We start from the raw sequence: 24,854 nt of genomic DNA, 5'->3' as shown, positions 1-24,854 counted from the left end.
TGATATATAAGGCTAGTCCACAAAAAAAAAAGCGGAAACATTGGCCAAAATATAATCTTCTGATAAGAAAATGTATCATAAATTCTCCACGAGTACGAAAATCACATGTCTACAACGGACTCACCGCAGTTACAGGTGAGGCCGTAAGGTGAGGTGATGTCATCAGATGACTTTTTTGTCCAAACAGTCCAAAATCCAAACATATTCAGCCCCATCAAATAAGACAGAGACAATTTTCACAGCTGAGAAGCTGCAACCAGGTAATTTTTGGCATCTGTATTTCAAAAAAAAAGACTAAAACAAATAATTAGTTATTACAATGTGGCAGAGGCGCTGCAATAATGTGAGGTCTGGAAATCAGCGTGGATTAAAACAGTGGTAGGGACAGTAGCAAAACATACAAAACAAATAAATGTAAACTTCATCATCTCTACTGCAAAACCAAATTCTGTTATTGAGTGGACACCTACTGAACATAAGAAATTAAATGATGACATCTGAAAAAACAATTCCACCACAATGTGTCTACCAAACCTTCTACTGAATATCAATTCATCTAATCAATCAGTCGGTGCAAAGCTGACCAGGGCAGTACGTCCGACCAGAGGAAACACCTGGTCAAAATCATATTTAAAAGTTGAAGAGCAAACCGTGTTTGACAGCCTGAAAGCTCCTCAGAGTAGCCGCAGCCTGCAGCCAGCACCAAACACGCTGAACCCTCCATGGACGATGAAACTTTAAGTGAGGCATCGACAACTTCATTGATATCTTCAGGTCAATAATTAGCTACTTGGGTAAGTTTCTTCACTGTCTTGGTTGATGTTAGCTTAGCATCTTCATTAGCGTTAGCCAACAATCAGCCACTTGCTATGTCTGAAATTCCTGACTGACATGGTATATAGTAAGTGATGATTAAGCTCATCAATACATCTGGACTTTACAGTAAAGTGCTGAAAAAAGATAACATTAGGACCAAATGAATTTCAGGTACCGGTACCGGTTCAACTGTGAACGATATCCAATCCAAGCAGGCAGGTCAATATTATCTGCGGGCCAACAGGGTCGGTGCACTGCTCTTAGGAGCATGGAGGAGACTATGACACAAGTAATTTAAGGCAGACTCAGCCCGGCTGCAGCTGTGCACTCAGCTTGCCAACACATCATCACAGGGCTTCTTCCTATCAGATCAGCACTCAGAATAAAAGGCGAATAAAATGTACAGGAAGTCATCCTGTGAAAACAAGATACCGAGAGCCTTTATGTTAGGAAAGAGTCACTGAATTGTTTTTTAAGACACACTTTTCTGAAGGAATTAAAGGACATACAGTGAACCTAGTAACCATTTTAAAGTCGGTTTGTGATAGATCCAGTGAATGAGACTTTGAGCAAGGATGGCCATGAATAGAAAGGTCTGCATTTAATTTGCTAATCCATCATTCCAATTGTACTCGGTAACAAAGGGAGAGGAGAGTGGTGGGGCATTCAGAGGCAATGGAGCATGCTGAGGGGTGCGTGTGTGGTTCTCCATGGAGCCACAGAGGCTGTGGCCCTTGGCCCTAAAAGCCAAGCCAGTGCTGGGGAGAATGGGACCTGATGAGCTCAACGCAGGCAAGACTAATCCCTTCATGTCCAAAGAATTGTTTAACTATGTTTGACTGATTAACCCAAACCCCTCGATTCCACTTACAATCTATTTGTTCAATCAAGTCTCCTGCACTCATCGTGCTGCAGTGTGTGGGTGGTGATGGAGAAAAAGAAAGAGTGAAAGAACGAGAAAGAGAGAGAGAGACAAAGGGGGCTGCAAAGCAGTCCTTTTGGAGGCAGCACCGCAGAAGCAGAAGTCAAAAGGACAGCTTTTTTGTTCTACTTGCAATTCTCCAAATGCACATAGCACATGAGTTCCTGCGGACCAGCTGTTGCTAACATTCAAAGGTCAGAGAACTCTTGCCTTGAGAGATTTCAAGAAGAAAGTCAGCCGTGGTGTGTTAGCATACCACGCTGACATACTGCTTTTTACCAGCTTCTTGGGAGAAGGAAATTTAAAGGCACTCTCCCCTGCATGGAAAAGAGGTTGCCAGGAAGATTAACCCAGCTTCCTTTTATAGCCTCTGACAAGAGGTTAAATCACACATTACACCGCCTGAAATGTCTGCTAGTAATTAGATCAAGAATATTACTCTCTTCTTCCCCTTGCAGACTGCAGCTGATCAAAGCCTAATGATGGTGTCAGTGCCATTGGCAGTGCTGGCTGGGTAAATCTCCCCATCGGGATGGCAATCTGTCAGGGCCGCAAGCCCTGCTAAACAGCACAGGACATGAGTACAATGGTGCTTGACACAAAGTAGACTAAATGAACCATATCTTTTACCAACAAGCTATCCATCAGCAGCGCGCCATTAAAATCCACCGTAATGACTATATGTCTCTTTGTTTTGAGTGTAGGGCTGCGTGTGTATATGTACACAGTCAGCTGAGAGGTATACAGTGAGAGCGATGTTGGTGACATCTGTGAGTTTTATCCCAATAACAGTGAAACCCACCACCAGCGTATCTGCTGTCTTTCCATGCCAGAGCAGATCTAAGCAGCACCTGGTCCCTTGATGGGGTGAGGGGGGCTACTGGCTATTAATTACAGAAAGTCGACACGCAGCGCAGGCAAACCCTCGCAATGAGACCCTGGGACGTCAGATACACGGCAAGACGAATGCTTCTCTGTCACACAGCAACATGACCTGCCTCAGGACTCTTTACACACGAGTACTTTCAAGTATGCCTTTTAAATTGTGGCCCACCCTTCTTCCTCTGCCCCCACCCCGTCTCCCTCTCTATCTCAATCACATTCTGCGGATGTTACACCACTTCAGGGGATATTTTCTGACTAATGCAAAATGGTTGTGCAGTAGCATGATAAAAGTTGACATTTTCCTTTTCTAATTCAATGCTTCCTTTGTAAACAACCTCGCCTTTTGATATGCGCGTGCACGCATGCACGGACCCACACACACACACACACACACACACACACACACACACAGAGGATGCAAACACATCAGACATAATGGTCAATTTCATTATTTGCTCTCGAACTCAATGGCCACAAACAAAAGGGGGAAATGGCAGGAAATATGCCAATCATTTATCGTTGAAAGATGTCTGACAAAAGAGGCCTTAAAAACCTGTCAGCTTTTCTTTTCCACGTCAGTTCCCAGCACAACCAGCTCCTTAAAAAGGGGCCCCAGACAACAGACTCCTGCAAGAGCTCTGACCCCAATCTTAACCCCATACAGGTGGCACAGTGTTAACACAGGAAGTAAGAGCACTATTCAGAGGCTGCAGGGAGAAAACGTTGTTCTCAACCAAAGACCTGCACTCAGAGATCATTTAGACAGGCACAAAGACAGCTCAATGCCAGTAAAGTGTATTCTAACGTGCTGAAAAGCAAATCCCCTTGAACACATTAATGGTAAAGACTCGTTCTCAGTGTAGACTAAAAGCATCTGGTTAAGGGGGATTTTAGTCACAATGTTAGAGAATACTATGCAGCCAAGTAGCAGCATTGAGTTGCACTGTGAAGGCTGTTAATCTTAAAGTGTCAGAAACGTAATGGTTAAAGTTTAAATAGCAACTCTTAAACCTGTTGATGATAAAGAAAAAAGGACATGCTTCTATTGTGTGAGCAACAATCTTCCTAACAAACATCCTCAATGCACAAAAACAGTCACGTCACGTGTGGTCTCCTCGCTCAGGAGAATAAAGTCACTCCTGTCCGACGGCTGCTCAGTTGAGACCAACTACAGAGCTGAACTATGAACTGTGATTACAGCCAACATCCCCCCGCAGAGCGACAACTGCATCTCTGCACATTCCAGGAAACACAGTCAGCTGAAGACAGCAAATACACCAGAGAGGAGGAGACATAAACAACGTAAGCTAGTTTGAGAGCTGCACCGATGTTTACTGTCTCACTAAGTGCATTTCATCCCCACTGCTTTCACAGCAGCGGCGGTATTTCAGCATGCAGTACAGAAGGGCTGCTGATGCCACAGGTCTGTGTACAGAGGGCTCAGTCACAGGCTGGAGAGACTGTTTGGACAATGTAGGTGTCAGACACACTGCCTGTCTGGAATAACGATTCAGTTCAGCCCCTACAAAACATCCTCTGGTTCCTTTATGGTGGAGGTTTAATAAAAAAAAACGAACTTGACTGTTTTTGGAGAGCAACTGTTGAAAACCGATGAGAGATTTCTGCCTTGTTTGACTTTGCACGTTGCTATCAGGGAGAAAGGTCTGCATTTGCTTCAAACGGGCACTGAATGACATGCCAGAGATTAGCCTCTGAAGGTCACAGTCTTAGCCTATCCTTTCAGCCGCTTTTCACAACACAACCCCGGCCCTTTTGAACAACAGGAAGAATGTCATCTGGTTACTTTTCAAGGCACGGAGATACCATTCACTGTGGCCAACAATGGCTGCAAACAGGGACCAGGGGGTTAGGAGGTTATAAAGGGCCCCATTCTAAGCGCCGCTCGATCTCCAGCACACTGCACGCACAAAGAAAAAACACACCCACACACTGAGGCCTGGAGAAGTGGTGCAACCGATGATAAACTGAGAAGGGTCATGGCAAAGTGCCGTGCACTGACCGCTCTCCTCAGCAACGCTCTCAGCTCAGCCTCCGTCCCTCCCCAGCACAGCTCTTCACACCCAGACCGAGCTGCCGAGCCTCAGCTGCTTTGTTCGGCCTTAACATGCACTCGCTTTGTCATTTTGGAGAGGATAACTGTACGACATGCTAAACTCTGCATCTCGCCAAAGGTTACAAAGAGCAAAAAACGCAATTTTTATTACTAAATTCACATTGCTCCTCTCTTGGAGATTGAGATTTTATCAATATCAGTGTGTTCTTATTGCAAGAGAGGATGTGAGATAACGTGGCGTGCAGTTAGACAAGAATTATGAAATGCGACCGTATATTATAACAGAAATGACGGTAAACAAAAGTGGCATTGCTCTGAAAAAACTAGACCCTACGCTGTTATTCAGGTTGTAAGGCTTGTCCCAAAAAGACTCTCAGACTACAGCCAGAGCTGAAATCCTTTACCAATTTAGTCTCTAATGAACCCTCTGAAATATTAAAAATAAAGCCCAATTAGCCGACAGCATTTTACATCTCCTCCCCCTATAATCCTCTGGTAGCTTAGCCTTATCTAATGTCTGTGCCAACTATGACACTTTGAGCTCACTTTCCCTCTATCCCCTCCACTTGATATCCCCTACAGCTTTACTGCTGCTTTGTTGTGGCATTCTTTCTGACCCCACAGATCGGGTCAGAGTCTGAGCCTCTCTGGTCGTGTCTAATGATGCCCTGATATGTACAGTTGGCATTGCCGTTGGAAAAACTGCAGCAATAACCACGGACATGCTAATGGCATCTATTAGGATTACTTAAGAGTGATATGGGACTTGCCTGGCAACCTCTTATTACAGAGGGCTTGGTATTGGGGGTGGAGAGTGTCAGTGGAGGGTCAGTGATCCGACTGAGACGGCCTTATCTTCTGCCATAAACAGATAACAGTATCTGCCCTGCTCTTCTGCCGTTCCTGTGAGATGGAGGTGGATAAACAACCCTGTTGTCTCCAGTGCCTCCAACTAACCTGATCAGACAGACGCTTGTCCTAAGCCAAGCCTTGTTCCTGCTGCTGCTGTGACTGCTGTTTTTGCTGAGAATGTCATCTGGAGGCTTAGATTTTCCCCTGATTGCCCTCAAGCTGAAGACACAACAATTTCAGAAAGTCCTTTGGTCTTGGTCTTCGTCAGGTTGCAGCACTCCTCGGCTTAAGGCTTTGGGTTTGCTGATTACCAAAACGACCGAGCAAGAGTAGTGCTTTTTGTCCTAATTGGACCTGCCGGCTAACATGCAAATACATGCAAAAAAAAAAAAAAAAAGTCACGAAGAGCACAAAACTGTAGCAAACAAAGACAGAAAGTGTATCTTCAGATCGGGCCTATCGCCTGTAGCCGTTTGGCAAAACATAAAACAAGCCATGTGAACCAAACTAAATACCATCAAACAGCTGACCCGCAGCCTGAGCCCTGCAGGTCAGTCCCTTGTTCTCAGAGGCATCCAGAAGTCGCCCATGATGTCCTAAACACCTGATCTGGATGTATCATGTGGCCACAGTTCTTTACTCAACAGCCTGACCTGCGTTTGACCCTCACACTAGGTTTCCTGATTTTGCTGGCTCACACAAAGGCTACCAAACATCTGCTCCCTGTCTGACACCAGACTCATAGAGCGGAGAAGACCCCGAGCGGGCCTGCAGAAAGTCTCTCCAAGTAGTGGGTGGCTGAGAGTGTGGGCTGACAGCTGCCCTGGTGACTGGAGGACGGAAAGGTGGAGCCGTCTGGCAGGTCAATGGTACCTGGGAAATCTCTGCCCTGCTGTCCGTGACGGGGGGGGGGGGGCAGCCTCATTTAGCAAATGGATGATATTCAACAAATGATGCTCATCTGAAGCGCCCAGGGTGAGGAAAATAAAAATCTGCTATGCACATAAAACCCACAGACAACACCTGCAAGAGATTTAACATACGCAGGCCCCCGCCGCAATATGAAAGGGACAAATGTATTGCTTTGGGAAGAGCGTACGGTTACACATTTCCAATTCAAGTACCGTCTCTAAAATGCTACATCAAATGACTGGCTTTGAATAAACCAAAATGAGCGTCAGCCAAGTGGCTCATTCCAGCACGGAAAAATCGTTGCATCAAAAATATGCTGGTTAGTCGAGCCATTTCACAGTCAACAATCACAGAATCAGGACTGTTACTAATCAATGTATTTTAATGAGCTCCCTGTGAATCCCAACAACAGCTGAAACATAAAAGCTGCTCAAGTTCTCTGGTTCAGTCTTTGTACCTTGTGATCTGTTATTCATAGTCTTGCTCTGAAGTCTCTCAGAAATAAAGCAGAGCTTTGATGTTATCCTCTTATTACTGCTGTCTGAGACAGGCCTAATGTTGGGAATCAGATTGTTTGGCTGTCACGTGGGAACCCTCTGCAACACAAAACATCCAGGATGCAGGGTAAGGTGCTCACTTACCAATATCGGCTTTGCCATTTGCTTACAAGCAGAAAGTTTGATACAGTGAGGTTAGTATCTGGAAAAGTGCGTGGGTGTTCGTATCACACTCGCGCTGTACTCCACTCACTACTTTAAAGCTTCCACTCATGTACGCTTAAATATGTGAGTGTGTACGTCCTCTTCAATATGTATTTTTCAGTAGTTTAACCTCGTCTACAGGCAACCGTAGACTGAGAGGCCATAGCAGCAAAGATGCTACACAAGTATTTTAGAGGAAATTACCCTCCTCTGCCCACAATGTAAATCAATATGTTCCAATATATTTGTCAGTGGCTGGCTGAAAAAACCAATGCAAACTTGCTTTCCTGTCAGCTCGCCCTCAGCAAAGACTCCGGCTTTGCGGTGACAGGTCAAAGAGTCAGCACATGACTCATGGGCGGAGGAAGAGAGACACTTTGAAAAGCCATGCAGAGATCTAATTAACACATGCATTCAAGTGGTATTTCAATTTGGCGGAAGGCTGTAATTTTCTGGTAATGCTGACCAGCATGGCATGAACTAATGAACCAGGTGCTCCTGACATTCAGGCTTATCTGCTGCCGTTATAATTGAGCGCAAACACACAAATCATTTCCAGACTTCAATAGAAGCAAATATTGGAGTGCATGCTCAAAGGCGAAGCTGCGAACTGCTGCAAATTCCTCATATGTGTCGTCCTTTGCGCGACATCTCACAGTAACTTTACAGCATTTTACTCTCATTCTTCTAGGTATGTCAAATTGCTGTCATTAGAGGCGAACTGCGTTTCACAGATGGGGAGAGAGGCCTTACAGTCATTTGTTTCTCAGACCTAATTAATCTTCATTGTGCTGGGAAACATAGCACCCCAATGCAAAAAGGGTTCCTTCGACACGATAATTGCAGAGAGTCTAGGGGCCCGAGTTTCCCAGACAACAAGGTCTGAAATTTAATTATCTGCTCTTTGGAAAATGTAGGGGAGGAAAGCTACATTGCAAAACTGCACTTTTGAGTAAGTAATGTCAGGCTCATGTCTGAGTAAGCGCTGAGCACATCCTCCCTGCTGTCACAAACCATTGTCATGGTAAAGGTAAGATCACGGTTCCTCACACACAGACACACACACACACACACACATGCACATGCAGACAAACCAGCTTTTACCTCTTGACATGTCACAGTTTAATCACCTTACCATGTGCAGAGTGAACCCGATCACTTCCATAGTCCAGCCAGTCAGTCACACAAGTGATGCTTTACCGTGCTGTGTCTTTTTTGATCATATCCGTCAAGCTCCGGGACATTATAGACCGACTACAACAACCAAAGCAGACTCAGAGCAGCCAAAGACAACACGGACAGGCTGTGGCAACATTAACATTCCGCCGTGCAAAGATCGGACTTGAAGGGGGAGAAACATCGATAGGATCCCATTAGTTAAGTGTGCCCTTAGGATCGCCGAAATCTGCTCAGAGATGGACCACCTCCTACCAGACACGGACCGTTTAGACGTTATGGCAAATAATCCTAATAAAAAAAAAGGAGAAGCTGCTCTCCTCCTCTGAAACTACTCCTCCTGCACTCCTCCTCCACCTCCTCAGTGGTCGAGGTTGTGCGGCAGGATCAGGATGAGCCCGGTGACGTCAACCTTTTGTTATCACCTTTAACACTTGCCTTTGCAGGTGGGAACACTTCCCCTCTGTCGTTTTATTAAGAGGCGCTATTTGCAGACACGCCGGCGAGGAGGGAGCGCACACCACATCTGTGTGACGGGCGAACACGACTGACACTCTAAATGTGGATCAATGCATGCATGTCCTAATGAGTGTATAGATACTGGCAGAGGGAGACAACTCGCTGACAGCTATAGCATACTTTGAAAGCTTTGAATAGCACAGATAACCACACTTCCAACTTCATCCACAGCTGGCTTCTTCCAGGAAAGGAACTTATCATTTCTCTTGAGAGGTGGCACAAAACTGTCTGCATCATGTTAATGGAAACCCTAAAACGGTGAACATATCCTCCTGATGATGATGATTTGGCAGGAGCTCCACTTCATCCTCACTGCTCATACTGCGAACTAGCTAAGCAGCCCACCAACACAAGCCCAGTTTCATTCACTTAACACCAGCTTTGAACAAGGATTTCTGACCCCTTCAGTGCCCGAATAAAATACGTTTGGCTCATAAAAGACAGTTGAGCCGCAAGGGTTTACAGTAGATAGAGAGACAATCCAGGGGACCAGCACCGTAGCTGGAAGCCTGCATGTTGCCAGTCAGTGTGCCAGCTGACTGCCCAGGCTCCTGGCTAGCTAACCTAGCCAGTCAGTCTGAAACACACACAGTCCCATTGTTGCCTTCTCAGGCTTTCCTAATATTTATGCCACAATTTGAGAGGATGTCACACAGTATCGGGCGGCAGGCGTGTTATTAAGATACAACTACTTACTCTCCGTTTATCTCTGCGAAAGGCATCGTTTAGTACGTCGCCATGGTTTAAAACGGACAGATTTTCTCCCGTTGCCCTGCGCTGCCGAATCACTGCTGCTGCTGCTGTCTGCGGCAGCAACTTCCGGCGCATGCGCAGTAAGTGGGACCGTTCCAGACTGCGCTGTGCGCTGCGCAGGACGGCCGAGTGCTTTAAAGGTACAGTCAGTGTGAAATTCAATTGGACGTCCGTCTATTTATTTTGTTTGCCAAGTGGCAGGTGAAATTAGTGGAAAAACACAAACTAGATGTCAGTGTTTAATCACTGTGCAGCTGTGAAATGTCAAAATACATGTAAAATTGTCCTCTATTGTCTGTCATCACTGGTCTAGGTGTAGGTATTCAAATTTGGATAATTTCTATGGAAACTAATTGTAAAATCATAGTTTCATGGGGTGCTGTGTTGCACAATTGGCTTCGCATTTAATGTGATCTGTGGTGGAAAGTAAATAAGCATAGTTAGTTAAATACTGTACTTAAGTTTTATTTATTCTGAGACACTTAAATTGAGTGTTTCTATTAAATTCTACTCTTACAAAATATATTTCGGAGGGAAATGCTGTATTTATTACTACATTTATTTGACAGCTATCGCAATCAGTTGATATGAAGATTGAGATTTCACATAGCAAAACATATAATCAGTATAATATGATGCATTGTTATTGGATTGTTATATGTTATTGGATGATTAAAGAATCCAAAAGTAAAGTTGGCTTCATCTCGATCACTTATGGTATCAAAATGCTGCTTACATGCTAATGAACTACTACTACTACTACTACTACTACTAATAATAATAATAATAATAATAATAATAATACCATTATAAACATATACATTATTGGGTGATGAGTACCTATAGTTTTGGTACTTTCAGTGCCTTTTTGCCAAAACAATAACTCCATATACCTCAATCTTTTATGTGTGAGTCAGTTTTTGTGGTATTGTGAGGACCTGAATACTTCCCCCCATGTCTTGCTAATAACTAGCAACTGTCCAGATAATGCGATCAATCACTTTGCCACTGTGTTCCCCTCATGATTCACAAACAGGTGCACAGAAGAGGCAACCCAATCATCCCAACCTTTGAGGATGAGTGTGTGGTGAATTTTTGGCTTGTAATGAAGTAATGATGTAGCATTTGAATTAGTAAGCAATAACAGGCTTAAGGAAAGAACAGCTAAAAGCCTCCAGAGTACTGAGTCTTGATGATGGTGGTGGAGAGCATTATCTAACATTATGCTCTAAAATCTAAAAGGTGCTCGGTTGGGTTGAGATGTGGCGCCTGTGAAGGCCATAGTCTGTGATTCACATAACTGTCACACTCATCGTACCACTCTGTGAGCCATTTGGCACTGCATGGAAGTGCCTTTATCTAATTCAGGTTTTCCTTTGATTTTTTGGGGGCTTGTTTCTCCAAAAGGCCTTCTGATAAAGGTCACCCATCTGTATATTACTTCTGAGCAACAAGCCAGATGTTGGCCATACATCAGAACATGAAACTGAAATCACATAAATGTTACCAGGAAAAAAAATTCTGCCCATTTCCACTGCATTGGGGTGATGTGACTTTTTTGTAATCTAGGTACACTGGTGCCTGTTTTGCCTTTAGCTGTGTTACCCTTGCATTTTGCATCGCTGAGCTCTACATGTATTGTATTATGAATCTTGTTGTGGAAGACAAAAGTCAGTGAGAAGACTCCACAGTCAATAGTGTCACATGCTTTGTGATTTGATGAAAGGTTCTATTTGTGTAGCCTGATGTGTATAGCTCCCTAATCAAAGACTTGTATTTCTGTGACAACTAAAATAAATTACTCTATTACAACCGCCCACCTGCCCTCTCCACAATATTGATACCATTTTATTACCAGAGAGAGACAGATGGACAACACGGAAGATTGTGGCAAGTTATGGGAACGCTGGAGAATGTGTGCTCCCGGCCGTGTAATGTCATGTCAGGTTAGAACCTGCAAAAAAAAAGTAATCAAATACGATGATTAGAGAGAAAATTACACATGTTCAACTCCACAAACAATTCTGATACAAAGCATTGTGAGGAATAACTCCACAGCCTGGGTTCCAGTATGGACAGGGCTTATTACAATACTCCAGCCAATTTAAGCCTGCAAGCTTCACTTCCCCCATCAGCAAGTGAAAGAGGGGAGAATTTGGTCTGAAAGCCCAATCACACACAGCGCTCTGAGTTCAGCAGGTGGGGAAGTAGCAGCAGCAGGCTCCATCAGGCAATAATACAAAGTTAATGATGCAGAATGGTGTCTTTCTCCATACCAAAGAAGACATCAATACAGGATGTTTAAGAACGCTGTTCCTAATTACGCTTTTTAAATTCACCACTGACGTGATTGATGATTTCAAAGAGAGGCATTATTGATCCACTTCACAGACAAGTCACATCGATTGCAAGTCTAGAATGAATAAAAGTTTTTCTTTTTTTTCCCCTTTATCTCCCCCACTGTGAGAGAGATTGTACAATCAGAGCATCAGTGTGACCTATATGGGTAGTTTGGGAGCTAAATCACCTCTTTTAAAAAGCAGTCAGAGCAAGGACGTATGGAGCGGTGATTGCTGAATCGAGGGACCTTGGAGGACCTTCAGGCCATCACGGAAGACCTAACAGTTAAATCTCACTGCCTGTCTCATTTATCAGATGTGCAAATTCATCCATCCATTCATTAATCTGTGGGATCCTGTACAAATAGCCTGTCTGCGTTGGAGTCCTCAGCATGAAAAAGTTCAGGAGCGGCTGTTTTATAGACAATCAGCCAGCTGTGCAGCATCACGCCTCTCACTGCAATCAGCAGTGATGGAGTGATGGATGCTCTGACGCACTGACAGATTGTTTTTCCCACCTCTGCTCCCTGTTGTCATGCCCCATGGCTCGTGCTTATTATTCCATGAACTTTGTTATTCCTCATGAGCAGCCAGATCTTCCTATTAGTGCAGAAGCTGTCAGTTGTCTAATGCCAGCCAGTGATATTAGCAAACCAACAACGGAGGTAAGCAGAGCAAAATGTGGCACAAAGTCTGTGTCTAAAATCATCTGATTCAGCTGCAGATTCTGCATATTTGGGGGGTTTTGACCTATTCCTCATAACTACAAAGTGTTTTGTCAGAAGTACAGAAAACAAGATTGATTAGGAATAAACAGTACATTGAATTGCAGCAGCAGAGGGAGGTTTTCCATCACACCATGCTGAATCTCATTGGCAAGTGCACTTCAAGTGGCAAAGTGGGCTACAGCTTATGATTAAATGGTCTGCAGGCAAAGCCTTTTTGTCTTTTTTTTTTTTTTTTTTTTTTAGAGGGAGAGCTCTTTCTGAAGGCCAAAGTTAATGCAGTCATAGAAAGAACTCTGATACACTCCCACGTGAAATGGCCATGTGAGGAAAGCCCGGAGGGAGAAAAGGCCTTGAATGAATTTGAGAGAGAGAGAGAGAGAGAGAGAGAGAGTGAGAGGGAGAGAGAGAGAGAAAGGGAGAGAGTGCGAGGGAGGCAGATAGAGAGAAAGTTCAAACATTACTGATCCTCAAATATCCTTTTGGTTTCTGGTTCAATTGGAATTCGGCAGTAAGTGTCTGCTAAAAGCTCCATTTTTGTTGCCCTTCCATTGCTGCTGAGCTTTTAGAGTTAGATGATGACAGATTGTGAGCTACCTGATATCCTTCATCATTCTCCCCAGTGGAGGTGTTTGTTCCGCCCCGAGCAAGTCCTCGAGGACTAACAAACAGCCGGCGTGTTTGATGGACTATAGGGAGACATCTGCTCTGCCTGGCTTTGCCATACAGAGTGAAAACAACATGTTACAGTAATCAATCAATATGCAAACTGTGTCCTTTTAGTCTGATGATTAACCTTACAGGACTTCATGGTTATCAAGTCATTAAATCAGCTTGTCATTGTGAATTAGTCAAGAGTTCTAGGGTTTGGATATGCAAGCTTGTAGTGTTTTCATCAGGTGGCATATTGCTTTAAGCATGGATGCTCGATATATCCACAACAACATTGTCACAACTGCGTTTCAAGCACCCTTGGGGATAAGCTCTGTTCTGTGTACTCAAGGGACAAGAGGGAAAGAAAAAGTCAGCACAGTGCAATCTGATTTGTGGTTATAGGCACACCATCCCTCACAAAGTAATCTAGAGAATATCACCCGAGCCGAATGATCCTTTGAGCGCTGTCATCCATTTTAAACTGTGAGTTGCTCATGTCGGCAGATGTGTTTGTGCATTGTGATGAGCTGATTTGAAATTGCCAATGGCTGAGTTTAGCCTCAGAATATCCTGCAGACAGGTGGTTCCCAAGCCGGGGCCCCAGGAATCCTTAGGGAGTTACAGAGGGTTTGCTGCAAAATGATGCATGGCTTTTAGTTTATTTAGTTATTTCACATACCAATGTAATAAATCTAATATTAACCGTGTCATTATTTTGCATGTCAAAATGCTCTCAAGACATGTAGCACAGCTCTGGCTACTTTGATGATTTCCTTTTTCTACTCGCTTCAGTTCCTCTGAATTAAATTATCTTCTATCTCATTCCTTAGCTCTCATTTTACTTCTTGCCTCTGTGTTTCACTCTTCTGTAATCATTTTGTGGTCACTGCGACCCTGATCTGTCTTTTTCGCTTTAGGAACTGAAGCTTATTCTAATGGTGCAGTCTTTGTGGAGTCAGATGGGTGTTTAATATTAACATATACAAATAAATAACTCAAGCCATGTCAAACAAGAGACATTTCAATCTGAGTTCCTTCTGTCAAAACCCTTTTAACCAGGGCTGCATGGTCAAATTGGTATTTGACTCTAAAAGCTCTGAGGACCTCCACCTTTTCACTAATGTGAGTGTAACAGTTAACACAGACGGTGTAGGAATATTTTGTAGTTGACATATTGGTCGCTAGGGGGCGGTGTAGCATTCACCCGAAACCTCCGTGAGGACGCTCTTGGGAGCGGAAGACGTTTCTCTTTGGTCAAAAAACAACATGGTGTCACCCAGTAGCCAATGTGACAGTAAACAAGCGACTCACCTCTGAAACGGTTCGTGTTGTCACATCAGCTGAAGGACGGCGGTCGCAGCGGTGAAGCTCCATGGCTCTCAGAGGCTGTGCTCGGCTTCTCTCACAGCCCGCCGTCCTCTCCAGACGGCTCGTCGCAGCTGCTCGACAGGAAAGTGCGTCATGGCTGCTCGCAGCAGGTCAGTCACAAACAGCTTCTTCTGCTGCTCACTTATTGTTAGATTTTTTTTGTTTTTTCTTTTATCAAGTAAACATACTGGGTTGCTAATAAAGCATTGGGTAAGTTAAAAAAAAAAAAAAATGGGAAAACGTGACCTTCAGCTCAGTCGCGTCCACTGACGTTTTGAGGATGCTGAGGGGTAATATGAATCAGAGCAGCTCTTTGCTCCTCTGGACCACAGACTGTTCACTGATACGTGATTTAAAATGTCATCCGAGGCGACGTGTGGGATGATAGACAGGACGCAGACAGAATAAATGACAACAACAACAACAACGACAACGACAACAATAACAGAATAAACATCAGATTTTCCTCCTGATAACAGCAAACTACCTGTGCGAGCTAATGCTACATCAACACACAACACACCCATCACTACAACACGAGTGAATTATTTTGATAAAATTCACCATTTTCTTCCCTTTTTAGGAAACCTTCCGATTCAACCAAACGTGTTGTGCTGATACTTAACCCTCTGAGGATGTGGCGGAGTTTAAAGTCTCGCTTCCTCTCAAAAATGTGTTTCACTTCTTGTTTCCTCACTTGGATGTTTGGGCTTCACAGATCAGAGTGATGTGTTCTGTGTCACATCCATCAGCTGAAAGGGGGAAGTCTCCTCAAATCTGACTTCAAGACTTGTACATATAACCACGATTTTTGTGACAGACAGACAGACAGACAGACAGCCAACTGTGATCCAATAGGCAGCTTACACCAGTGTGAACTTGTATCCTCACAGTCACTGAGAACAGACCTGACCGTGAAGAATTTATCCTGTTCAGATGTTTGAGGGAGAAGGAGTAGATGTAATCTGAAGAGTGTCAAAGGAGGACATAAGGCAGAGTATCTAACTAATTAAATAACTGTTTATTGTATGAAATATAAAAACCGTCCATCACAGTTTTGTAGTGCCCAAGAAGCTGAGGTCTTCAAATTGCCTGAAGACAGTCCAAACCTCGATATTTACAAATATAAATTCAGTGAACTAATCAACACATCGTCTGAGTGTCTACGTCTGTGGTCCTGAAGGACCAGTCAGTGTGCACAAACACTCACACTGTTGTGTGATTAATGATTAATGAGTCATGAAGAGGAGGAGCATCTGGATGCTGTATTATTCTGTGTCATAGGAACATCAGAGGAAGCTGAATCGGTCACCTTTCAGCCGTGGTGATGGAGATGTTGATGTCTTTACAGGAAACACTGCGTGTGGCCGAGGAGGGGGGAGCGGATTTATCTTCACTCCTGCTTGTTTTATTACATCAGAGGCGTTTCTCAGCAGACTGATGAAAGGCAAAGCCGCAGAGGCAGACGGCAGTTTTTATCGCCTCCCTGCGTCAGTTCCTCCGGACAGTGGTAATCAGACCACCACCCCACAGATTTACATCCCTAAACTCATCTGATCATTCTGGCCTCATCATCATCATCCTGCCACCGATCTCATCGTCTCATTCCTCTTCGTACTGCTGTCAAATCTACTCGATTCATTGTGTTTGTGTGTTTTCAGGTGAGCAGATTTCTTTGTTGATGAGACATCCGGATCAACCTGACAACTCAAAGATTTTGAAAGTGGCCATCATAGGTGCCCCAAATTCTGGGAAGTCCACATTGACCAATCAGCTCCTTGGCAGAAAGGTTTTTGTTTTAATTGTCTCCTTTTTAAATCTGCACTCTATAATGAGTCCGTCTGCCTGAGGAGGTGGAGGAGGAGGAGGAGGAGGTGCTCACTTTGTAAAGTTAATTATTATTTCTTGAAGGTGTTTGCTGTGTCCAAGAAAGTGCACACGACACGGTCTCGTGCCCTCGGCGTCCTCACGGAGGACGACACACAGATAGTAAGAGCTTTTTCTCTTCTCCTCTGCTGTAATGGAATAATACCATTCAAAAGCCTAAAGTCAGTCATATGTGTGCATGTTTTGTAGATTTTTCTGGACACTCCTGGTCTCACCACTGTATCAAAGGTTAAAAGGTACCTTTCTTTTTGAGGTTTTTGGTATTTGTCAAACTCTGGACTTCACATGCTTTATTTTCATGCAGTGTAATGTATGAATGGACCCTCTGTTTCCACAGACACCAGCTGGAGAAGTCTCTGCTTGTGGATCCCTGGATCACAGTCAAAGAAGCTGACCTGAGTATGACATAAATTTACTCTGAGCCTTTTTATTAGTTCAACCTGAGCTGCAGTTTTCTTGTTGATTTAGCGGCGAGAGTGAAATATAGTGTGAGTTTCAAGGGCTTCTAATTGGAACTGCGTCCTTTCTCAGTGGTGGTCATGGTGGACGTGGCCGACAGATGGGCGCGCAACAGGCTTGACTTTGAGGTGCTCAAATGCCTGGCTCAGCACCCTGACATCCCCACAGTCCTGGTCCTCAATAAGGTATCCTTCTCCAGAATAATACACGCTGCTACACTGTCATCAGGAAACCTTCAGGAAACTTTACTCAAGCAGAGTTAAATAGTGCATTTATTAGGGAGTATTTTGAGGCGTGAATTAATCCACATTTACTGCTCCAGTGAGTATTTGCAGGTGCAGAACAGTGTAAAACTCCAGTGCCCATGTTGATCACTATGAAAGAACATGAGATCAGTTCACTGTTGGTTTTGGTCTTTTCATGGGATTTGTTGACAATAAGAAAAATATAGACTATCACTGGACTTTCCATGAACACTTGGCAAAACATTCAAAGCAAGAGTCTGACCGATGTGTTCACTGGTCCTCCTCTGGCTTACAGGTAGACCTGGTCGGGGCGAAGGACAGGCTGCTGAACGTCACAGCTGTGTTGACATGTGGAGTGGTGAACGGACACAGAATGCGGGTCAGGCCAGTGATCAAACCTCCATGGGCTGAAAAGAGTCCAAACAGGGATTCAGAATTATCGGTTGACGAGGACACCGCAGGGCCCGAGGACAGCGCTGAGCCAAACTCTCTGCTGAGCAAAGAGCAGCTGAAGGCTCTCAGCAGCCAGCAGGGCTGGCCTCACTTCAAGGACGTCTTCATGCTCTCCTCTGTGGACAAGGAGGACGTGGACACACTTAAGGTACACTTAAGACTATGGTCATAGCAAGAATTCCTGTTTGGATGATAAACACATCTTCCAAACATCTATCATTGTACCTTTATGATGAGAGAGAAATTTGGCAGCACCTGAGAAGCTTCTTGTGCCTATGTGATGGCCGGAGGAGGGGATGCCTCAACGCAGCTCAGCAAGTTCATGTCGAAGGTTGTCAGAAAAGGGGCGTAGCAAAGTTTCTTTTGCTTACTTTATGTAATTTTCTGTATTGATGAAAAATAGAAATTGCTTTCTCGTATTCATGAATGACCTCGTGGGCTGGATCAAATGATCTCACGGTCTGTATACATAGGTTCCCCAACCCTAATGTAAAGTATTTGTCAGTTTTATAAAGTGGCTTTACTTCAGTGTTAGATTTCATTTTACTTGTTTTTGATGCTAATAACCATGCTGTTGTCTTCTTGTTGTAGAGCTATTTCATGGTTGCAGCCAAGCCAGGATCGTGGCAGTACCACAGTGAGGTCCTGACAGACCAGAGTCCAGAGGAAGTCTGCACCAACATCATCAGAGAGAAGCTTCTGGAATGTCTGCCCCAGGAGGTGCCCTATTCCGTGACACAGGTGACTAATGAACCAATTTTGCACTCTAAGTCACATGTGATGATAAGCTGACAGCTGACTGACTGCACCCTTCACATCTCACTGCGCTGACTCCTTTTATAAAGCCTTTCATGCTCACTTTGACTCTACATGCTGACATGTGCTTTGATGCAGCGTTTCGTGTGCACCCCGGGGGTCATTTTGTCCGTATCATTTCCAATTCTGGCATTATTTTCACTGCTCTCTGCATGTGATTTAGCATGTCGGTCTGTGTTTGCTGTTTTTGTAGTATTCTTTCATCCACTTGAGTAGAATCGAATGCAAAAACACAAAAATTTGACTTTTGGATATCCCAGTCACGCTCATCGGTAGGACAGCTTTAATACGCAAAGGATTCTGGGACATGTAGTAATGACCACTGCTCAAAGGCAACAGCTGAGATCTGCTGATCCATGTGGAGCTCCACTTTGACTTTTCTAGAAGTGAGCACATTGTTAACATTTCATTTTCTGTTTTCAGTCTATTGAACTCTGGCAAGACGGAGAAAATGATGAGCTCCATATTTCTGTGAAACTCTATGCCAAGAAAGACGCTCACATGGTAAGTGCTTTCTCCACTTTTCTGGCTTTTTGAGACATGCGTCTGTTCGGCCTGTGAGCTTTGACTCGTCTGTAGACATCTGGAAGTCCAGCTGCTTGTTTAAAGCCTTACTCACTCAAGCATACATTTTATTTGATTTAGCTTTTTTTACTGTATTATAACTGCATCAAATGCTTTGGTGGTTTATGTGCCTTTACTTGTGTTTCATCTAGACTTTATTATTACAATCAGGATGCTCAAATGAATGTTTTCTCCAGTTCAGCAGTTGTTCCAGTAATTAGACACAATGCAAATGCAGAACAAACAAGCTACTTTACCACAGTATGAAATATAACTGTTTGACTGCTTCAAGATGCTGAGCCCGTGGCAGGCACATGCCTGGAGGAAGTGAAATCCTCCATGACTGACACCTGTGGCCTCTAATGGCTTCTGATATTTCTTTGCCATGCCCCCATACCTCCACATTCCCTTTTCCTTGTGTTTTTAACTTGTAAATATTTGAGCAGCCTTTCTGAGACATGCATATTTGATGGCAAAGAATATTTGAAGCTACATCTGAAATGTTTCAAGGCCAGTGACCTCCATCCAAGAAGAGAGACTCAGACCAGCACCATTCTTTAGCTTTTACATTCAACACAGCAATGACTACAGAAACGTAGAGCAGGTGGAACACAGTGATGATTGACCAAAGAAATCCAGTCTCAGATATGTCATTATTCTTTCCTGGTGCAAAGCTATCTGTGACTCATTCTAAATGTTTGTGTTTGAGAGCTCAGTACAGTCTTTTAGATAAAAACCTTTTAAGATTATGTCTTTTAAACCTGCATTACTCAAATGAAATGCTGCAAAATAAAACCTATGTCCCCGTCTATTCACTGGCGCCTGACGTTTCTATCTTTCTTGCGTCTACAGAGGATGATCATCGGCCCAGCCGGCCAGATTGTAATGCGGATGGCTCGAGAGGTGGGTGACGACCTGAGCCGGGTCTTCCTGAGGGAAGTAAAGCTGAAGCTCTCAGTCAAACTGAGGAAGTGAAGAGGATGGACGGACTTCAGTGGTGACATCCTGAAGAGATGAAATGACTCTTGTATTTTTCTCTGCAAAGGACAGACCTGAAGAGTCATTTGTGAGATAAGATCTCATCGTGAGTCAGATGTGGACCTGCGAGGTGGCGTGTGTCCACAGCCCTGGAGCTCCCACTGAGATTGGAAAGAAATTGTTGTGCTGTGAAGTTTGACTTTTGCGTCCTCTGTCTTCAGGCATCAGCAGCATCCTTTCGCGTCCATCTCATAAGGCGTTATTAAAGATGGAAAGATGTTACCTGTAAGCTGTAACGTTGAAGAAATTTGACATTTCTGAATCAGTAAAGTGGAGAAATTCTGTCAAACAAGAGCAGCTTACCCAAGCTGAAGAATAGGCTGCAGTGAATTATTGGCAATTTATTTAGCAATGATATATTTTAGGCAACAAACATGACACAGACTCTCATCAAATGCATGCTTTGACACAAGTTTGACAGTGTGCTCATGGCTGAGCAGGTTTGGCGAGCTGTGAAAAGGCTGATGGTTTATCTTTGGCTCTCAGAGCTTTTTACTTGGCGCACGCCTCGCGCCTAGCGGAACCTGCACAGTCATGTTCACTCAAATGTCCCTGATGTACCATCCACCCCTGTTCCCTCCACTCCCACATCACTTTAGCCTTCTCCACTGCCTTTGAAGTGTGGCCATCCATCCCTGTGACTATCATTTTTTGTTCTGCTGCCTTCTTCCCTTTTGCCTCTCTCCTCCTCCTCCCCCTCTTCCTTCCTGCTCCCCCCCTCACCCTCCCTCTGCTTTTTTGGCTCTTATAAAGCCCAGCTCTGCCCCCGAGGGCTGAATTGTATCCCTAATGGATGGCAAAATGGAGCACTAACCTGATGCTAAAATGGGTCAGATAATGGTGATTGGATTCATTCCTGCTGCCTGTGAGTTAACTTGACGGTTACTCTATCCAGGGCATCTTGATGAATAACCAGCTAGTGGCCTAAAGCAAGGGTGACGGGGTGGGGGAGAGGCCTTGAATGTCTCACAGAAGCTGTGTCAGCCCCTCAAGCTCTCCCTGCTCTGTGCAACGGCTGCTTCCCAGTGATTAGACAAGCCGGTTGTGCAGTAGAGATCACCACTTAGACAAGCCAACTGCTGCTTGAAAATACAGCTGATCTACGTCTGCCAGCAGATTAAAGTAAACCTTCAAACACAGGATATTTAGAACACTGATACCCTGCTTTTACCAAAAATAAAGAGGTACACATTTGTTTGGGAGCCATGAGCTTTATTGTATATGCATCCACAAGTACATCTCAAAAATGGAACCAAATGATCATGAATAACACATCAGTCACCAGCTTTTTTCATCCTCCTGCTCCTGAAGACTTTGAGTGAGGGCCAAAGAACCCTTACCATTACTAAAACTCAGTAATGGTAACGGTTTGCCAGCCCTCCTCTGCAGAGCGTGCAGGCTACCGGAGTCGGTCGGGCCTGAGTGTGTGCTGATAGAGCCGGAGGGGGAATGAAACCCTGGATAGTACATCATCTATACTGTAGTGTCACTTTAATAAACTTACAGTATAAGATGATATCCTGTCCAGGGCACAAGACACACGTGCATCGGCGAGTTCCCGCTGTGTTTGTAATCTGCAAGGCAAAGGTAGACGACTCATCAGTGATGCACACAGTGAAGGTCGGCCAATGAAAATGTGAATCATACGGGAGATTTTTTAAAATGTGTGTGTTCAGATGCCAGAGTAAAATTCCCTTTCATTACAAAGTACACTGTAAAACAAGATTGATCAAAAACAGTGTTGTTAACCCTGAACCACCATCCCTGTCACCTGCTGCAGAGCCGCAAAGCCCAGCGAGGCCTCAGCCGCCTCCTCTCTGTCTGACTTACTCACCCTTTTTGCATGCAGTGGCGCGGGGACATCTTTTATGGCTCGCTGACACTTTCTTTCATGTGCGCGTATTTTATGGCTGCTATGCGTCGATGTCTGGTTCACGGACTCCCAACTGCTCTGCCTGCTGGGCTCCGGCACTTAAAGACTGCAGGCTCATTAGCATACTGTGATGACATCTGGGTGGACCAGACAGCACGGGGGGAACTTTTTCTTATCAGGTCCTAACCTGGTTGCCTCTGTCCAATGATTGCCCACACCCTTATTGACAGAAAAATTACACACCAATCCCATTTTTATTTTTACTGCATGTAGACTGTTATTTAGAAAGCAAACAGAATGCAGACAAAGCTGTTTGAGTTTGATATCATATGCAAAGACCATTAAAAGATCATTAACTTACCATTATCAGTAGTTGGTGATTATTTTGCACCAGAGTAGATTTTTAAACATGAATCTGTTTCAGCAGCAGCAGCAATACAAATGCACATGTCTCATATTTCTCTAAATATTCTTCGTGTTCAAACCGCTGTGCAGAATCAACAGTGAGTTTTGACCTTTCGTGGTCACACGTGTCTGATTAAAAGACCCCGGCAGTCAGCCAAAACAGAATTTCTTCATTATCTATTAAAATGCTTGGTGCTTATACTGAACATCTCTTAAGTCCTCTGAATCTCATAGCCTTTGGATTTATGTGTGATGGTTTCATGGGTTGGAATTTAATACTACAGTATGTCAGCTGGTGTCATGTTATCTGACTTATTAAACTTTTTTTTTTCATATGCTCAGCAAGATTCCAGGATATGGAAAGCTGAGATCTGTTTTTTATTAGATGTGTCACACAGACACCGCATATCAAACTCACGGCATCAAATTATGCCTGGACTGTGATCGAGCAGGTAGTAGTTTGCTGCAGTTTGTCTTTAATCCCTGACAGTTTGTCTACATCCTTTAAAAATAGGCTGTCTGTGGAGGGAAAATAAGTCTTGGAGGAGGCTTTGCCCTCCCTCCCCCTACCTTATGAACTCATTGAATTCAAATCCCAAAATTGCTGCAGAAGCTTGTTAAGTAGTAATTGAAGCGGATCAGAGTCATGTAGTGCAGGAGACGTGGGAATACACAATATAGCCACCTCTTGTTCAGGTATTGAGGATAGTGATTTCTCAGATGATGGATGTACCTGCTCCAACACCAAATCATTAACACAGAAATATTCACAGTGTGCTCACATCTTCAGATACCTCTACACCACTGTTCTAAGGTCAGGTCCATTTATCACAGCTAGTGTAAACCTACAGAGGGAGAAGGACTGCGATTCTTAATATTTTATCCAATAATTCAGTTCAGTAAGTAGGTCTTTGTTTATGGCTGCCGCATATGAACTGCGACATGTTCTTTGAGGCTTAAGTGGGACATGACGGCCAGCCTAGCTAGGGTGTGGGAGCTGGTTCGGGGTGTGAGAGGGCCTCCTGTAGACACAGATAAAGATGGAGGTAAGACTATCGGGGTGGCTTGGTTTCACTCCAACTCTTTATCTGCAGCAGAAATGCTCCACTTTTTCTGCAAATTTCCATTTGCCTGCATAGATAAGTTGTTTATTCTTCACTGCACGCACAGACAAAAAGGGAGGAAGTTCTCATTGTCGAACACATCCACAGTAATCAAGGGAAACTTGTTGGGGTTTGATTAAACTGTTTGCACTTAGGTGAAGGGGAGAGAAGGTTTCTCTTAGTGTTTTCTTGGACAACAAACAAACGCAATTTAAATGCCATTACATCATGTAGTGGCCCACATTCTCTACCACGTTTCTTACTTTGTCCTGTCTCACCCCGCCCTCCCCCTCCCCCCTCCCCCTCACTCAGATCAGAGTGAAAAACACCATGGAAATGAATTTTGGTATGAGCAGAGTGATTAAGAGTCAGGGAAGAAATAGAGACATTATGAAAGTTTGATTTTGATCGTCTTCCTGGGCAACTGGGCCCTGGGCGAGGTTTTTTTTTTTTTTTTTTTTAGGTTTTTTTTCCCCCCATTTGAACCTCTTTTCATCCATCTGTCATTAACTGAGGGTAGCTCACGTTTCCATTTCAGAGGTATGAAACATCTGGCCAGAAGTCATGTGAGCCGTATCGTTTTGTTTAAATGAGGGGAGACTGCCCTGTAGGAAGGCCCCGAACAGAGCGGCACATGAGTGTGAGTTAATTGGCACAACAGCTAACACCCTTAAAGGTACTGAACATAATTACCATCAAGGTAATGAGTCTGGGACATGACCAGTGTGGCAGATAAATGCTTGCACATGTTTATTTATGGAAAAACTCTTTGGCATTTATGCATTAAATTGTACCAAACTATGCATGCGAGTAGAGAAGAGCAGTGCTGGAATAAAGCTAAGTTTATTCACTTAAGTCTTGTATTTAGGTGTATTTTTGAGGTACTTTAATTGTGTATTTCCATTTTATGCTACTTTATACCTCTACTCCACTATAATCCAGAGGGAAATATTGCACTCTTCACAAAAATAATATCGAGCTACTTTTCAGATGTTTACATAAGGAAACTCTTATAAAGTGCAACATTTTGTCACAGATTAAACCGGTGGTTTCCAGCCTGTGTGGCTTGTGACAGCTTATTAAAAGAGGAAAATTAGAGAAAGGTCTAAAACATTGAATTTTAATTTGTGCTCAAAACTCATCTCACGACCCCTCCACTTTTTCTGGGGCCCTTTGGAGGGGCATGAACCCCAGGTTTGGAACCACTGCACCGAACTTCCTAACTGTTCCTAACTGTTTAGAAGGTAGTTAAACTGGCTTCACCTTCACCCTGCTGCTTGTACGTCAGTGTGAACAATCTAATAATGTCACATAT

The 24,854-nt window shown here is 43.9% G+C and overlaps 2 protein-coding genes across 3 annotated transcripts in view; one reads left to right on the top strand and one right to left on the bottom strand.

Moving 5' to 3' along the window:
• Positions 1 to 9,670, bottom strand: part of fam222ba (family with sequence similarity 222 member Ba) — a 28,964-nt gene extending 19,294 nt beyond the window's left edge. The window contains exon 1 of one of the 2 annotated variants that reach the window (XM_076750238.1): positions 9,554 to 9,670. The gene's annotated coding sequence lies outside the window, so the exon portion shown is untranslated. Of the gene's footprint in view, positions 1 to 8,297; positions 9,287 to 9,553 lie in introns of those variants that run through there. The other variant, XM_076750239.1, reaches the window with a different exon arrangement.
• A 4,873-nt stretch (positions 9,671 to 14,543) lies between these two features.
• Positions 14,544 to 24,391, top strand: eral1 (Era-like 12S mitochondrial rRNA chaperone 1). Its single transcript, XM_076750899.1, has 11 exons — positions 14,544 to 14,806; positions 16,048 to 16,206; positions 16,358 to 16,485; positions 16,608 to 16,685; positions 16,773 to 16,819; positions 16,921 to 16,982; positions 17,115 to 17,227; positions 17,583 to 17,888; positions 18,332 to 18,481; positions 18,980 to 19,060; positions 19,973 to 24,391. The coding sequence occupies exons 1-11, from the start codon at positions 14,701 to 14,703 to the stop codon at positions 20,093 to 20,095; spliced, it is 1,353 nt and encodes a 450-aa protein (XP_076607014.1). The 5' UTR covers positions 14,544 to 14,700; the 3' UTR covers positions 20,096 to 24,391.
• Positions 24,392 to 24,854: the final 463 nt, after the last annotated feature.

The sequence above is a fragment of the Chaetodon auriga genome, chromosome 15 (genome assembly GCF_051107435.1).
Source record: "Chaetodon auriga isolate fChaAug3 chromosome 15, fChaAug3.hap1, whole genome shotgun sequence".
Lineage (NCBI taxonomy): Eukaryota > Metazoa > Chordata > Actinopteri > Chaetodontiformes > Chaetodontidae > Chaetodon > Chaetodon auriga.
Note: the sequence above shows the minus strand (reverse complement) of the source record. Positions and strands in the feature narration are given on the sequence as shown.

Bases quoted from the DNA above. Each gene is read 5' to 3' on its own strand.
- eral1 (XM_076750899.1), top strand. From the start codon at position 14,701: ATGGCTCTCAGAGGCTGTGCTCGGCTTCTCTCACAGCCCGCCGTCCTC. The intron at 14,807-16,047 runs GTCAGTCACAAA...ATGTCTTTACAG, and splicing joins GTCATGGCTGCTCGCAGCAG to GAAACACTGCGTGTGGCCGA. The intron at 17,889-18,331 runs GTACACTTAAGA...TTCTTGTTGTAG, and splicing joins AGGACGTGGACACACTTAAG to AGCTATTTCATGGTTGCAGC.